Genomic DNA, 15,009 nt, shown 5'->3' on the forward strand with positions numbered 1-15,009 from the left:
ACTATGCTTGAAAAAATATCTTAAATTAAAGAAAAAATCTTGTCAGTTTGCAAATACTGTTGCAGCTTCACTCAAAAGGATATCAGATAGTTATTTAAAATCTTCGTTATCTATATTTGAGTGAATGCTTTAAGTAACTAAGGCTGTAACTGGACTAATGTCAAATTATTGTGCAGTACAGTATTTGAGGCTTTTCCTAGATGTATTCACTGGCCACTTTCAAAACCTTTGTTTTGACAAAGAGCTGAGTACTAGAATGACATTTAGTTAGAATGGCAATTAACCTATCTTCTGCATGTTTGATTTTTAGGCATTTGACTATGAACAGAAGAAGCTACTAGCAACCAAAGGTATGTGGATAAACGGTGACTTCTGAAAAGTTTGCCAGTACACGGCTGAAAGACTTTTCTGAAGTTTTGTTCTGTAATTTGATTTTTAGTAAAATTTAAAGCTGATAGTGAAACATTTGTTTATTTGTTTTCATGTTCTGTAAATGTCTTAATACCACCGTAGTATGAAATATAACTTGCAGACAGGATATTCTCTGTGTGAGTATATCCATATGCAAATGATCCATATTGTTTTTGGGGACCTCACAGCAGTAATACTCAATGTTATTTGGATGCAAATTGAACTTTAAGATGTTTGTCATATTGGCAAAGTTGCATCTTATTTCAAGGATAAATTAAGTTACAAAGTTGATAAGGGACTTAGATTCTGCCTCTGACCCTGTTAAAAATAATCTAAATGCCCCTACACCAAAAGAAAAACAGAACCCCTCCTTTTTGAAACAGATATGATTCTTTTGGCTTCCTTGGGGTTTAACTATCTTCTGGCAGAGTAAATTGCCTTAAGGAAGGGTAGGATTCAAGCTGTGTAGCAAGTGGTGGTGTTTAGAACTTACCATTTTGTGGATTGAAATCTGTTAGCATACAGGACTTCAGGGTTACCATCTCTGTAACTTTACTGAGGTTGAGATTTATGAATTTGTCTCTATTTTTTCAGCTATGTTAAAGAAGCCAGTTGTAACAGAAGTGAGAACTCCAACAAATACGTGGAGTGGTTTGGGGTTCTCTAAATCTATGCCTGCAGAAACTATCAAGGAACTAAGAAGAGCGAATCATGTATCATACAAGCCATCTATGACAACTACATACGAGGTATAAAAAACCTAGACAGTAATGGAAATTTTATTTCTAGTGAATGATACAGTTGTTTCTCTTGAGAAATGTCTATAAAATTTGTAAAAAAAATTCTTGCAGGTAAGATTTTTAGCTTTCCTCTTAGGGTTCTAATTTTTCTTTAATTGTGAAAAACATCTCTTACATAAATATTAAAGCATATGGAACACATTGAGCCAACAGACAAAATTATATCTGCTTTATAAATCTTTTATAAATTTTCTAGCTTTATAGGAGTCTGCTCCTGAAAATGTATTTTTTATAAAGAAACTTACAACAACTTACGGAACCAAATGTCTCAATAGTTGTAGACAAGTGGCAGAAATCTTGTAACCTACTGAAAACAACGTGTATCTAACAGATAAACTATATAACATGAATTACTGCATGGTGGAGCAGAACGTTAGAACACAAAATGGCTGCAGCTCATCTTATTTTCTGTTGACAAAGCTGCAGAACTGGAAGAGCCTGCTCTATTTGCATTATTTGCGGGGCCCAGAAATTTCCAAGGGAGAAGGCAGCCATAGGGTCCAGCAAGTCTCTTCAGAGTCCCACCATGGGAATCTTGCAGCAAATTCTTGGTGGTTTTTTGTTTTGTTTTTCAAAGGTGTTCTGAAGTTGTTTAGTGTGCTTCCTTGCTGTAATCTTTCCCAGCTTCCATAGAGACACCTTTTTCTTTATTTCTGCCCTGCTTATATAGAATGTAAATGGTATGTTTCTTCAGGACCAAGACTTCATATGGTTTTTCTCTTAAGATATACTTATCTTTTAATGCAAAAGAAATATTCAACCATGGGGCAATGGTGTTCCCCACTTGACATGTGAACTTTTTGTCATTCAACTACATTTAATAGGTTTGGACAGACATAATGAGCTTGCAGTAGTAACTAGGGGGAGAGAAAAAGCTACAACCAAAATCTGTGATTTTTTTTTTTTTTTAACGTACTTTTCTATCCTGATTGAGCTGGGGTGGGGTTTTCCCCCCCAAACGCTGCTAAAAGTCTCTAAGCAGGCATGTAATTCTAACCAAGACACTATATCTTTAGTCATTTGGAGTCTGCCCATGTGCAAACCACAGGCTTAGCTCTTTCCAGTGAAATGATAGTGTGTTAGGACTCCTGTTTCCATTGTTTGGTATAAGCTATTGTGGAAACTTCTGGGGAGGCTAAAAAACTTGGATTCCTTGTATTTGTTCTACTTAGCAGTCTTCATGGTTGATATGAGAGGCAGTACCACCACAATTCCTTTGTACACGTGCACATTTGATGAGAGTCACGTGCTGAAATCTTTGAACAGACATAGTAGTGGTATTATAGTCTAATGTCTGGGAAGTTAATTTGTAAAATAAGCTCACCAAATGTATTTCATCTTCGTTGTGGTATTTTACGGTGCATTCAGTTTTCCAGAAACATTGGATGACGTCTCTTTTTTTACTTCACAACTCTTAGCCATAACTATGATGTAGCATAATGTAGAGAGCCTGTCTCTTCTTGCTGTTCTGTAAGACTTGAAGTCAATTCCTGCCTTTCTTTGTTTGTTGAGTCATATTAACCATAGCTCACACCTTCACGATTTTGCCAATGACGAGGAGCTTTTGCTTTGTTTTCTTCAGTAGTGTCAATTTTCCTGAACAGTAGAAAAAATTGCTGCCTCCCAAGCTAACGCTTTCAATTGGAATTTGATGCATGTATATAGAATTAAATTGTTCATTTGGTTCCACAATTTTTAGTTCACTTAAGTGTGTTGTATCAATAATGTCCATCTCTTTTTTTTTTTTTTTTTTTTTTTTTTTTTTTTTGTTACATCCCCACACAATTCCATAGTTAACTGCTGCGTTCAGGGAGTGCTTTTGCCATGTTTTGGAACATAGTGACCCACACTGATGGGAGTTGATAATTAGTACTTTACAGGAATATGAAAACCTATTAAAAAAAAAAAATCTGCAAATTCACAAAGCATTGCAGAATTGTTGTTGCTGTAATGTATATCATATTGTTGACAAATATTGTGTACTTGATCCACTTCTCTTCATGCAGTTGTTCTGTTATGTTCTCTTCCCCGTGAAGGGATATAGTCGATAGGCTGCTTTGTCTAGAATTTGCGTTGGAATTTGATACCATGGCACATTTTGGAAACAAACTTGGAACTACTGAGCAATTTATTTTGAAGTATGGTCTTTAAATAACTTCCACTTAAAATCTCTAAACTGCATATGTTTCAAGCACACCTGCTGGTTTTGTCTGGTTTGCAATTATTTGACTATTGATCAACTGCCAAAAGAATGTTTGCAGGCATTAAAACTGTTGTGTTTTTTTTTTTTTAACTGAGCGGCTTCAAAGAAAACATCTGAGTTACAATGAAACTTCTGTTTTCTGCCCAAATTTTATTTTTTATTTTTTATTTGCAGGGTTCATCAATGTCTCTCTCACGGTCCAACAGCCGGGAGCACCTGGGAAGCGGCAGTGAATCTGATAACTGGAGAGACCGTAATGGGCTTGGACCTGCAGCTCATAATGAATTTGTCTCCTCAATTGGCAGCCCCAAACGGAAACAAAATAAATCAGGTTAATAATTCGTAAGATTAGATTTAAATAAAAAAAAAATCATATTGATATCAATGAATATTTCTTTTAATATAAATGTTTCCTATCATCGCTAGGGATTTAAATTACCGGCACCTATAAAGTAGACTTATTTTACAAATTGAAAAGTGAAAGCATATGCAAGATTGTGTAACATGATATATGAATAATGGTCCAAAAGGAAAACTTTTAAGGAATTTTTTTTAAATGCATGACATTCTTGCTGACAGCCTTTTGCTGTACTAAAGGTAAATAAAAGCTGAAAATAAAGCTATATAAAAGCTTATTTCTAGACTACCATCGTTCTGCTCTGTTATTGATGCAATAACAGAAGCTTTTTTGGGCTGTTTGCTCGCTGGTGGTGAAGTATGATCTGATCTTTAATTTTAAAGCATAACTCTCTTTATGGTGATAAAATAAGACCGTCTGTATGTTTGGCATTTGGCATGGCCTAGCACATGAGTTTAAACACTGTTTTTTGTGGATACAGGCTGTAAATTTTGTGATTCCTTTTTAAGCAATGTTTAAAATTTTCAAATTAAAAAAATATATATTTTTTTAATAATATATGCCTTTGGAAGAGTGAAAAATGGAGGCAGAGACTACTGTTCCATACTAACTAACTGCATTATGGGGAAATAACTACTATGGCTAGTTTTACTTTATTGCATTTTTCTTATAAAGGTGAATAAAACCTAAATCCCAGATTAACTGCAAAGTACACAGATAGTAAAAGTTGGACATCCTGCAACAGGATAGCTTTAATTAGAGTAAAGATTCGTGGTTGGTATACTCATAATTATGTATGATTTTAAAAAGCGCATTAGTTCAGCTGTGGATGGCTGCACACCATATTCTAAGTACTCACAGAACAAAAGAGATGAAAAGTTTATTTTTAAAATCAAGCCATTGATGTTTCCCAGCTAATAGGACAAAAATGGAAACTCAAGGTTAATGAAAATAAATAAGGATTAAAAATGTATTTGCATATGCATTAGAAGAAAATTAGAAATGTGAGTACATTGGTGGGAGGGAAACTGTTCTATAGCAGCTGTAGCTTTCCCAGGGAATGAAATGTGTGGAGGAGGGATGAAAGAAATAGTTGCGAGTTGCTGGACAAACGTATTTACCTTAATGTATAGGTGCCAGACTACTAAAATGTAAGTCTTCATTTACACAATTGCATAGTAGTGTTGAATTTCTTTGTTTTTAAGATAATACTTCTTACTGGTGCAGTCAAGAAGTATTTCTTAATATTTAGTTTTCAATACATTACCTTACATCATCTGCCCTGAGTGTAGATGATGAATTTCTGTTTGGGTATTCTTTGTGTTATCTTACTCTGATAGTGAAGAAATTGAGTCACCACCTTTTAAAGTCTAAAACATCAACTTAGTTATTGCTTCATTTGTCAAACATAATGTTCAGATTTTCAACATTGAACGTTTTACTGCATTTTAAAACTTTTTTTCCAAAATGGAGCTGAGGTCGATAGAAATTCTCCAAACTCTGTAAATCTGATCCCAAATGTTTCTAACAAGTTTGTGCCCAGAATATAATAAATGTAGTATAGCCAGTTGTGAAAAATTGAGCTTTTCACATCCTATTTGCATTCTGTAGTGCAGGCCATAGCATAAGCCTCTTGGGCATTCTTAATTTTACTCACCTGGGAGAGTATCCTTTACCTCCAGCAAGCCTCTTATGCACTCGCTGTCCTTCTTTCCTGTGTGTGTAACAAGGGAGGGAACACTCACAATGGCCCCATTTACACAAGTGCCTGATGCACTCCCTGGGAGCTATCCTTTTCTTATGAGCATGAGGAAAAATAATTATGAACTGTGTGATTACATACTATCAGTATGCACGCACAGAGGAAAGGGATTGCACTGCTACATCAGTTTTCTTGGTTTTTTTTTTTTTTTTTTTTAAGAACTTCACCCTGGAAACTTCTTGTTAAAGATATACCTTTTAGGAATGTAATTAAAATTGTATAGGGAGTGTATTTCCACTTTTTTGTCAGTATTGTACTAAAACAATAGCCAAATCATGTGGCTACTAGGTAGTTCCTTTAGCAGGAATAGCTCCAGCATGGTTTTCTCGCATCCAGACCCAAAAGGACTGGTTGTGCTTGTGTGCAATGGTGTTTTCCAAAATATTCACTGGAGAAAAGAGGAGAGGCCTTAAGAGGAGAAAAAGCAATTGACTCTTGCAGCTCTTTCCCCTGTATGAGTTCCCGACTTGTATCCATGTGACAGTTCGCATAAGGGGATTTTTACTCTTTCTATAGAAGCCAAACACTGGAACTTAATTAACAAAAAATTTGCTTTATGCTATTCGTTCTCTCAGACCACTGACAGACTTTTTTTCTGAATAATAAAGATTTAAATATTTTGTTAATTTAATGATCTAAGTGAATACAACATTGATATGACAAAATTGTACACTTCTCTGACGTGACTAAAAAGTGCATTTCTTCCCTTTCAGCTGAACACTATCTCAGTAGCAGTAATTACATGGACTGCATTTCCTCGCTGACAGGAAGCAATGGCTGTAACCTGAACAGTTTGTTTAAGGGGTCTGATCTGCCTGAGCTGTTCAGCAAACTTGGTTTGGGCAAATACACAGACGTATTCCAACAGCAAGAGGTTAGTATTCCTTTGGAAGACACCTTTGTGTTTGTAGCATGTTTTCCAGCAGTAGTTGTTCTATCTCTTGGCCAAAGCCACTAAGAACTCTCATTTGTGACAGGATTTGTGTGAGCTGTTCTTTCAAAGCTATATCATACATCTTTCAATTTCCAGATAGCCAGCCTGAACATGAGTACTATTTTGTCTTGCTGCGTTGATTTATGCTTAAACTAGGGTGGGTTTTTTCATTCAAGGAAGTTTAAACCTTGGCTCCTACTTGTAAACTAGGATGCTAATTAGAATTTAATAGCTTCGGTCAACTTCAGGTATTAGTTATAGACATCTCATCTGTCTTGTCTTGGCTGATGCTGGGGTCACATATATTCATCCCTCGACTTTTCCCCTGTGTGCCAGTTGACTTCCTTTGACCCACTCCCAACGGGGAGATATGGTCAGTCATCTCTGTGAGCTTTCCACCTCTGCATCAACTAATCTCAGTTTAGTCCAAGTGGTGGTATTTCGTATCTGTAGAACACTATATAGGTAGAGTAAACTTGGTTATCTGCAGATAGTTTACTCCAGTGACAGATTTAATTGTGCCACAAAAGTACAGTAAGCCCAGCAGCAAGGCTTACTGGCTTAGATGTAGAGCCCCTGAGCTTGTCCCAAAAGCACTGTAGTTGTATGTGGGAAGATGTGTGTGTCACACTGCTGGAACTGGGTGTATTAGGGGACAAAACAGATGTCCATGTGGGTTATGTTAGTATCTCACATGGTAGAGGGGAAGCACCACACTTGGATTTAGCATCTTGCTGTGTTCTGGACCCATATGTCCACGTTGCATCTTTATCAGAAGCGAGGTCTGCACCAGTTGCTGGTCTCAGATTTGCACCTGCATGCGTTCTCCTAATAGACCACACAAACTGGGTTTTTGCACAGGTTGCCATGTCATTAAGAGAACTGTGCATGTGTTCATGAAGAACAAACTCCAAGAGGACCTTCCATTCCTGTTGCACGAGAGAACTGCAGGAGCACACTGACGTGCATACTGCGCTGTTCCAAGGGTAGACATGAGACAAATTTGTAGCTTTTCCTGTGCACTAAGTCACTCAGGCGCTCACAGAATTGTCCTGAGTCCCCTGAAGCGTAGGGCTGCTGTCTCAGCCCAGGAGCAGCTGAATCTGGTGTGCTTCCTGCCAGCATTTCTTGTCTCTCTTTAATCGTGCTGCTGAAGTGCTGTGGGGAAATTTTATTCCTGTGTAGTACTGTACAAAAGTGCTTAGGAACTGGCTGCACCCAAGTTAATAAACTTTTTTTGGATTGCAAAGCACTTGCGGTTGTGGGATGGACACGAGCATGGGTTTGCCTGCAACCAGTCTGAAAGTGGCAAGGTCAGTCCTCAATCTGGGCGAATAAATCCAGCTGTGCCTCAATTAATTCTGTGTACAGTTCCTCAGGTTTATTGCCTCTGTACTCCCCTGCATGTTCCATAATACCCATATTATCCATTCGTTAATCCTTTCCTGTGATCTTAACCACTCTCCTACTTGGCTGTGTTGGTTTCTAAAACTACAGATGGCTTTTGTTTGACAAGTGGGTTTTTGTTTTGGTTTTTATCTCAAGCATTGCTGATTAGGTGTGAGATGAGCCAAGTAGTTTGGCCAGAGTGAACACTAAATGATTTTCCACTATGTTTCTGTGAATTGTATTGTGAGCAAAAAAAAAAAAACCACAAACATACATGGTTGCACACTCTTTGGAATGCCATAGAATACTCAGTGCTTTAACTCAAACGTGTCACCTACTATAATCTGAAGCATGCCTACATGTCTACAGAGATACATATACACACACCTGGGTGTTCCCAAGCACGTTGCACCAATTGTGGTAAATATGCAAAATCTCAAGAGTTGCAAATGAATTTTCTTCTGTGCTTTTCTAAAACTGCTCGCTTTTTAAAAGTTTCTCTTTATCTGTCAGAAATGCAGAGTAGCAAATCGAGCAACTGTGAAGAAGCCATTGGAAAGCAATGATCACTGTTTACATGCGTAGAATAGATTGGCAGAGTAACTGTAAAATGCAGTAGGAAAAAAATTCTGAAGCTGTTCTGAACCACATTTGTGGTTTAATACTTTTGGGGAAAGACTTGTTTTGCATAATTCTCCTATTTCTTTTTTCTCTAGATTGATCTGCAGACATTCCTTACTCTTACTGATCAAGATTTGAAAGAGTTGGGAATTACCACTTTTGGTGCCAGAAGGAAAATGCTGCTTGCAATCTCAGGTAAATAACACAGATTATCATTTGTTGATTTTAAGTATCGTTTCTTTCTCACTTGAGCTGTGTGTTTATAGTTGGCAAAGGATCTTGCAAAGACTGAAAAGTAAGAGCTCTAGTCCACAGAGGTCATACTGGCTTGCACCTCATCAGAAGGTTCTTAAAACCAGGCTTTACAGAGCTTTCACGTTAGTGTATAAGATTTCAGTTACATACTGCTGTGTCCCCTTTTAAAGTTTGAGCTTGGTAGAAAGTTTCATTCACAGTAGATTGTGGACTTTGTTTTATGTGCCAAAACTGTGGGTCCTAGAAGCTCTGGGATTACAGGCTCTGCAGAGTCTGAATGGCAATACATACCAGTCAGAATTGGCATTTTCAGGCTTTTGGTTCCCTGTCCTCCTCTTTATTGATTAGCAGAGCAATCATCCTCGCAGGGAAAAAACGAGCTTTGGTTGTGGCTTTTTTGTTGTTGTTGTTTGGGTGGGTATTGTTTTTTTTTCCCGAGGCCAGTTGTTTCTGCAAAATGTGTAGGTTTGAAAAGAAACATGTAGCTCTTACTTGGAATTTTTTCAACACACTTCAATTAAAAGGTGGTTTTGTACTGTACATGCAGAAAGATGAAGGACAAATATGACTTCTTACAATGTGTTGTAGTATGTAATGCCTAACTAGACTTTTTCTAATTGTAATAAATAGCATGAGATTTCATATTACACTTTCTGGCAATGAATCTGTATCAGAGGAATAGTTTTCTGTGGATGCTTCGTTGTAACACTAGATCACTTTTCTCCTAATTGCATCTCTGCTGATGATGCCATTAGTGAATGTTTTTTATGAATTTAAAATAGTAGCATAAACAGGGTAAAAATGCGATGTACTTTGTTTAATAGCAGTCATGAAAATCTATGCAATCTTTCAGTGATTTGTATCTATCATAGAGTTTGTTTACAAGAATAGAAAAGTGGGGAAAGGAAAAGCATTTTGGATGAGCATTTGCTAATACAAGGTTAGGGTGCGTGTTTGAATGAGAGGTGAGCATCTGTTTTTACTGGAAGTCTTTATTAAAATATTGTTTCAGTGTTGTGTTTAAAATAAAGAATTGTGCATTGTGAAATGATCAAGTTGCTAATAAGCTTTTCTGTCATCTCAGTTCACATTGCACGGTTATGCTGCAGCCCTGCATTCTGTGTGCATGTACCAGCAGGAAGATCGCAGCCTTTGAGTATTGTAACAGAACCTTTTTAAAGTGTTTCACCAATGTCAATTTGATCTAAATCAATATTGCATAATTTTATCCACTCCACACCGTATCAGTGCCAATTAAGATTTGTACCAAATAGATGCCTGCATCCCAGGCAGCCTCTATGAGTCTTAACCTGGCACTCTTACTATCCTGTTGAACTGTTAAATTGAATGGGGATCTCGCAGATATTTTCAATTCATACTGTTCTATCTAAAATATTTCGGTGGCTTAAATAGAAGGTTTGCTTTTGGTTTAGATCAAAATATTAAAATTAATTTCTGATGAGAGATTTATTTTTTGTATTACCTTTACAGAACTGAATAAAAACCGAAGAAAGCTCTTTGATCCATCGAACATACGTGCCTCGTTCCTGGAAGGTGGAGCTAGTGGAAGACTGCCACGTCAGTATCATTCGGACATTGCTAGTGTCAGTGGTCGCTGGTAGCAGTAAATTGTGGCTCAAAGTCAGCTGTAAAGATGGACATGGCAATCCTGTGGACAGCCTTCACTGCACACCACCCTCTGCACTTTGGGAGTTTGGGTGTCAAGGACCAAAGCATTTTGTCTGCACAATAGTGTGCCAAAAAGAAGAGAAAACACATTTTGTCTGTTGTCTTTCAAAACACCAAATGTGGGTTACGTTTTACTCGTGTAGATTGGACAGAATTTGCAATAATAATAATAATATAGGGTTCTCTGTTTAGTATTTTATTACCTATAACTATAATGTATGCACTGAATTTTTACTTTGTTGAATGAAGGAAGAATGAAGAGCTGGGATGCCAGAGAGCATAGATATTGGTTTTATCAAGATGGATTTTTCTGGTACTGCTTAAAATAATTATTGAGGTCTTTCTGCACTTTACATGTTCTGATTTCTTGTCCTGTGGAAATTTTTCTCTTTCATTTCCATATCAATTTTTATATTGGCACTAATCAAATTTTTTTCAGGTGTTCCTGCATTAGGTCACATCTCACTATAATGGTACTAGAAACTGGTTCTTATGCAGATTTTCCCCTCTCTCTGTCTCCCCGGTAGATATCTGAACAGATTGTGTCAAAATCAAGCCACTTGGTAGTGGACCAGTCCTGTTACACTCTCATGAAGCAGTCTAATGCTGCTTGCAATATTCACTCACTGTAACAGATGCAATGAAAGACCAAAACGGACCTTGCAATATTAACCCTTTGCAGTGATCATATTTAACTGCTGCCTGTTATGCTAAAAGTGTTTTTAATGGTTGTCTCAAAGCAAAGGGCTATTTTTAGTACCCTGCCACTAAAGGACACTTATTTATATCAGACTTTTATTTTTAGATTCTATACACCTACAATACGTAACAGATTAAACTGATCTACTGCAGATTTATGGTAGAGAATGAAAGGCATTCATCAAACTAGAGCTCTGGGCTGTCAGTTTGATTAAACAGACAACTAATCTAATTTGACAAGACAGCACTGTTGCCATTTAATAAATGACGCATATTACTTACATGACTATGCATGCAGCAATTAAGCGACCTACATAAAATAGGTGTAATAGCATCTGTTTTGTTCAGTCTAGATTTCTAATTGTCAGCTGCAGAAGCGTTTAAAACTCTGGAGATGAACTATTTCTGAAACAAGTTATGTTCAACAGAAAGAGTCCATATTATAAGTGGCTAGAGCTAACTATTGCATTCTTATACTGTGAAAGTCCAAATAATTTGGCAATATTATTCCTCTGTCTTTGCAGATGTCTTGTTATGGGTTTATGAAGGGTTCTGATAATGAAGGAATTCATAAAGTGCCTCTTTCTGCAATGCAATATGAAGTTTCCAAGCATTAATTTGTTGAAAAGGATTCCCGTGAGAAATATTGTGAATTACCTCTACTGTAATGTAGTATTTATGTTCAGTGTACAAGCCTTTTGAGATGGACATAAACCACTGTCAAGTGCTCTTAAAAGAAGGCATTAGAATAACATTTACAGTAGTTGGGTTTTATGCAAAAATGGGTGAGAAATAGTTTTGACACTTTCCATGGCTAATTCTTTCTTTTAAGGTGAGAATACAAAATTATGTATAGAGAAATTTGCACACACAAAGGGAATTTAAAGAATCTATTACTTGAGGGCATAGATAATCAAGCAATAATACAAAGTCTTGTTGCGGTTAGCAAAAAAAAAAAAAAACTGCTCAGTACTCATTTCAGCCATATCTACTTAATGGTGTATAGCTGGGTCACTTGCCCTGTAGATCAAGCAGCAATTAGCTTCCTCTGGTTTTAAAATTGTACTAGAGATCTGAATGGATAAAACTGCATCTTGTACGCACACAGTTGTTCACGTCAGAGGTACTGTGCTCAAATGCCAAATAGTTAATATGCACATATCTATGAGATATCTGTGTGTATGTGTGTTACACGGGCAAGAGCAACTTCATGGAAACCCTGGTGGAAGCCACAACTTCTAAAACTATTTACACTTGTCCTTACTTCTAAGCATATAGATAGTTCCATTCACATGGACTGCTTCCGTGCTTACCAATAAGCTGTCATTTAAATGTTTGCATTTGCAAGATCAGTGTTTGCAAATCAAATTGTATTGTCATGTTAATTTTATAAAATATTTTAAATGAAATAAATATTCAGCAACACTTTGTACAGAATTTTCTCCAACCCCTTCTTGCTTATTTTGCCTAAACTTAAAAGCATCAAAACCTCTTTACACTCTTAGATTTTTAGTCTTTCATAAGTACATACTATGTATCTAAACAGTACTATACTCGGAAACTGATTTTATTACAGTATTAAGTTGATGTGGTCTCTTGCTGAGCAGTGCTTATATCATCTACACCAAAGTGAAGAATTTCCCATTAACAATGTTATTTTTCATTAGGGCTTCACACAAAAAAAAAAAAAACACACTGGAAGAAAAAGATTTCTCACTTATTTTAATTCCACAAAGGGAATATGACAGTACAGTGTACCGTATTGTTAGTGTTATGTTATGCACAAATATTTGACTTGCTACATAAAAACGTTAGTTTTAAATCTGTGCCTTAATAGTGACCAGTTATCTGTAAATATAGAGCAGATACAGATTGTATTTTTGTGGGTTGTGTCCTTTTAGTGATTTTTTTTTTTTAAATAAAAGATGAAATTAAAACATTAAAAATGGGAATTTTCAAAACTAATCAATGTTGCATAAAATAAATTTATATAACTCCCTTGTATTCTTATTGGTTAATGAAGTATTTTTTATATAATCCCAGTTCGAGGGATGCTTGCTTGTTAATAAAATATAAAAAGCAGTATTTGACGTAATTGCAACATGTTTCTTTCACATGCTAATACTCTGTGTGTTTTACTGTTCTTTTTATATCCTATACAGTGTGTTTGGCTCTTAAATGAGAATGCTTTTTTTTTTTTGAGACACCTGTCCTTAAAAATGAATATGAAAGGAGTTAAATTATCTCAGGTTCAATTCATGGCCATTTTTAATGGTTTGGTTTACCTGAGTTTGATTCTCTCTCTGGTCTTCTCGTTTTAATGACTCTATGTTTTGGTGTGATTACCAGGACAGTTGTATGTACTCTTTCATGATGGTCATTCTACTGTCCTTTCCAAGAAGCATACTGAGGTAATTTGTATGTAATGTTAAATCAGTCTTGTCTGTTTGCTTGACATGTAGTGATTTGATTATTCCAGCCTAATGTGTTTTCTTTCTAGCTATCTTATACACACAGGTCTCCACTTAAATTACAGTATTCCTGGCTTACTGACCTCTTAAAAATCTGAAAGTTATTTTTCAAATCTGAGAGTTATTTTTCTGAATACTTCTAGGAATTGCAGATGTGGGAACAAGTCTGGGAAGGGGACAGATCAATAAACTCCTCTATTGAGGACAACTGAAGGGTATGGTGCTGACTCACAAGGCATCGACATAAACTACAGTGGAAATTGCACAGGCAGGCAGACTTGCAGATTGCACAGCATGTTTGATGCCTGAGCAGTAGTGAACTACAGAGGTCTGAAACAAGATTGTTTCCTTTATGGACCACTTACTTGGGAATATTGTTTCTAATGGACCACCATGTGGCTTCAGTCAGCAGAGCGGTGAAGTTGGTGTGGGAAAGAGGAGGAACGGTGATGGAGCATCAAAGCTAGATGGCCACTCTCCTTGGGGTGCGAGCAGTGTTCCCAGCAGCTGGCATGGCGTGGCATGGATAGGATTGCTCCCCGAACAGAGGATTCACAATCCAGATGGTCATCACCTCTCTCTCTGCTACCAGCCAGAAGAGCAAGACTGCTGACTTCCAGTGTGAAGATGATGTCTACGAAGAAATGTTGCTGATACACAAGAGAAAAGAGATGGATTCTCCAAGCTGTGTAAAGATTAACAGTGAGACATCTGTCCTTACTGTCTGATGCCACTCCAATCAAACACTTGGTGGAGGAGACTTTGTTTTTTGGAAAAAATGATTACAAAAGGTGTAGGAGTACTGTTTCAGGCTGGTCAGGAAAGGTGTGGTAGGCAAGGATATTTGGAAACTTGTGCTTGTACTGTGAAGTAAGCCGAGAAGTATTTGATTCCAGACAAGTCTGGACACTGCTGGAGCTATCTTTTATACTTGAGGAACCAGCTTGCTTTGTGTCATAGACATTTGAGCAAAAGAAAGGCTTGGCTTTTGTTTGGAGTTGCTGCAAAGTTCTTGAGGATTTGAGAAGATGGAAAAGCATGTGGACTTATAGAAATTTTTTGCAATATGCATCACTGGTGTCTACAATATTTCCAACAGCTTCTCTGAAAGTTGAGAACTGTAAAGACATGTAGGCAGCTAGGGAAAGTGTTTACAGAATGCTTGAAATCATTAAAATACAAAGCAGATTGTATAAATTTTCTAGGGCTGAACAGGAGTCAGCAGTGTTGCCCTGGTAGCCAAAAGGGCAAACTGCATCCTGGGATGCATTAAAAACACAGTATAACCAGCTGGTCAAAAGAGGCAATTATCCCATTGTATTCAGGATTGGTGAGGTCTCACCTTGACTATTGTGTGCAGTTCTGTGCCCCCCAATTTAAGAAGGATGTGAAGGTCCTTGAATGCATCCAGAGGAGG

General features: G+C 36.9%; 1 protein-coding gene across 1 annotated transcript in view; it reads left to right on the top strand.

The window, feature by feature from the left end:
- The window catches only part of BICC1 (BicC family RNA binding protein 1), a 114,635-nt gene extending 101,432 nt beyond the window's left edge, over positions 1-13,203 (top strand). Inside the window, exons 16-21 of the mRNA XM_082486541.1 lie at positions 311-350; positions 1,006-1,160; positions 3,589-3,745; positions 6,248-6,408; positions 8,574-8,673; positions 10,225-13,203. Coding sequence (XP_082342667.1) covers positions 311-350; positions 1,006-1,160; positions 3,589-3,745; positions 6,248-6,408; positions 8,574-8,673; positions 10,225-10,355 — 744 coding nt within the window. The 3' untranslated portion in view covers positions 10,356-13,203. The remainder of the gene's footprint in view (positions 1-310; positions 351-1,005; positions 1,161-3,588; positions 3,746-6,247; positions 6,409-8,573; positions 8,674-10,224) is intronic.
- Positions 13,204-15,009: the final 1,806 nt, after the last annotated feature.

The sequence above is a fragment of the Vanellus vanellus genome (genome assembly GCF_965231255.1).
Source record: "Vanellus vanellus genome assembly, chromosome: 7".
Lineage (NCBI taxonomy): Eukaryota > Metazoa > Chordata > Aves > Charadriiformes > Charadriidae > Vanellus > Vanellus vanellus.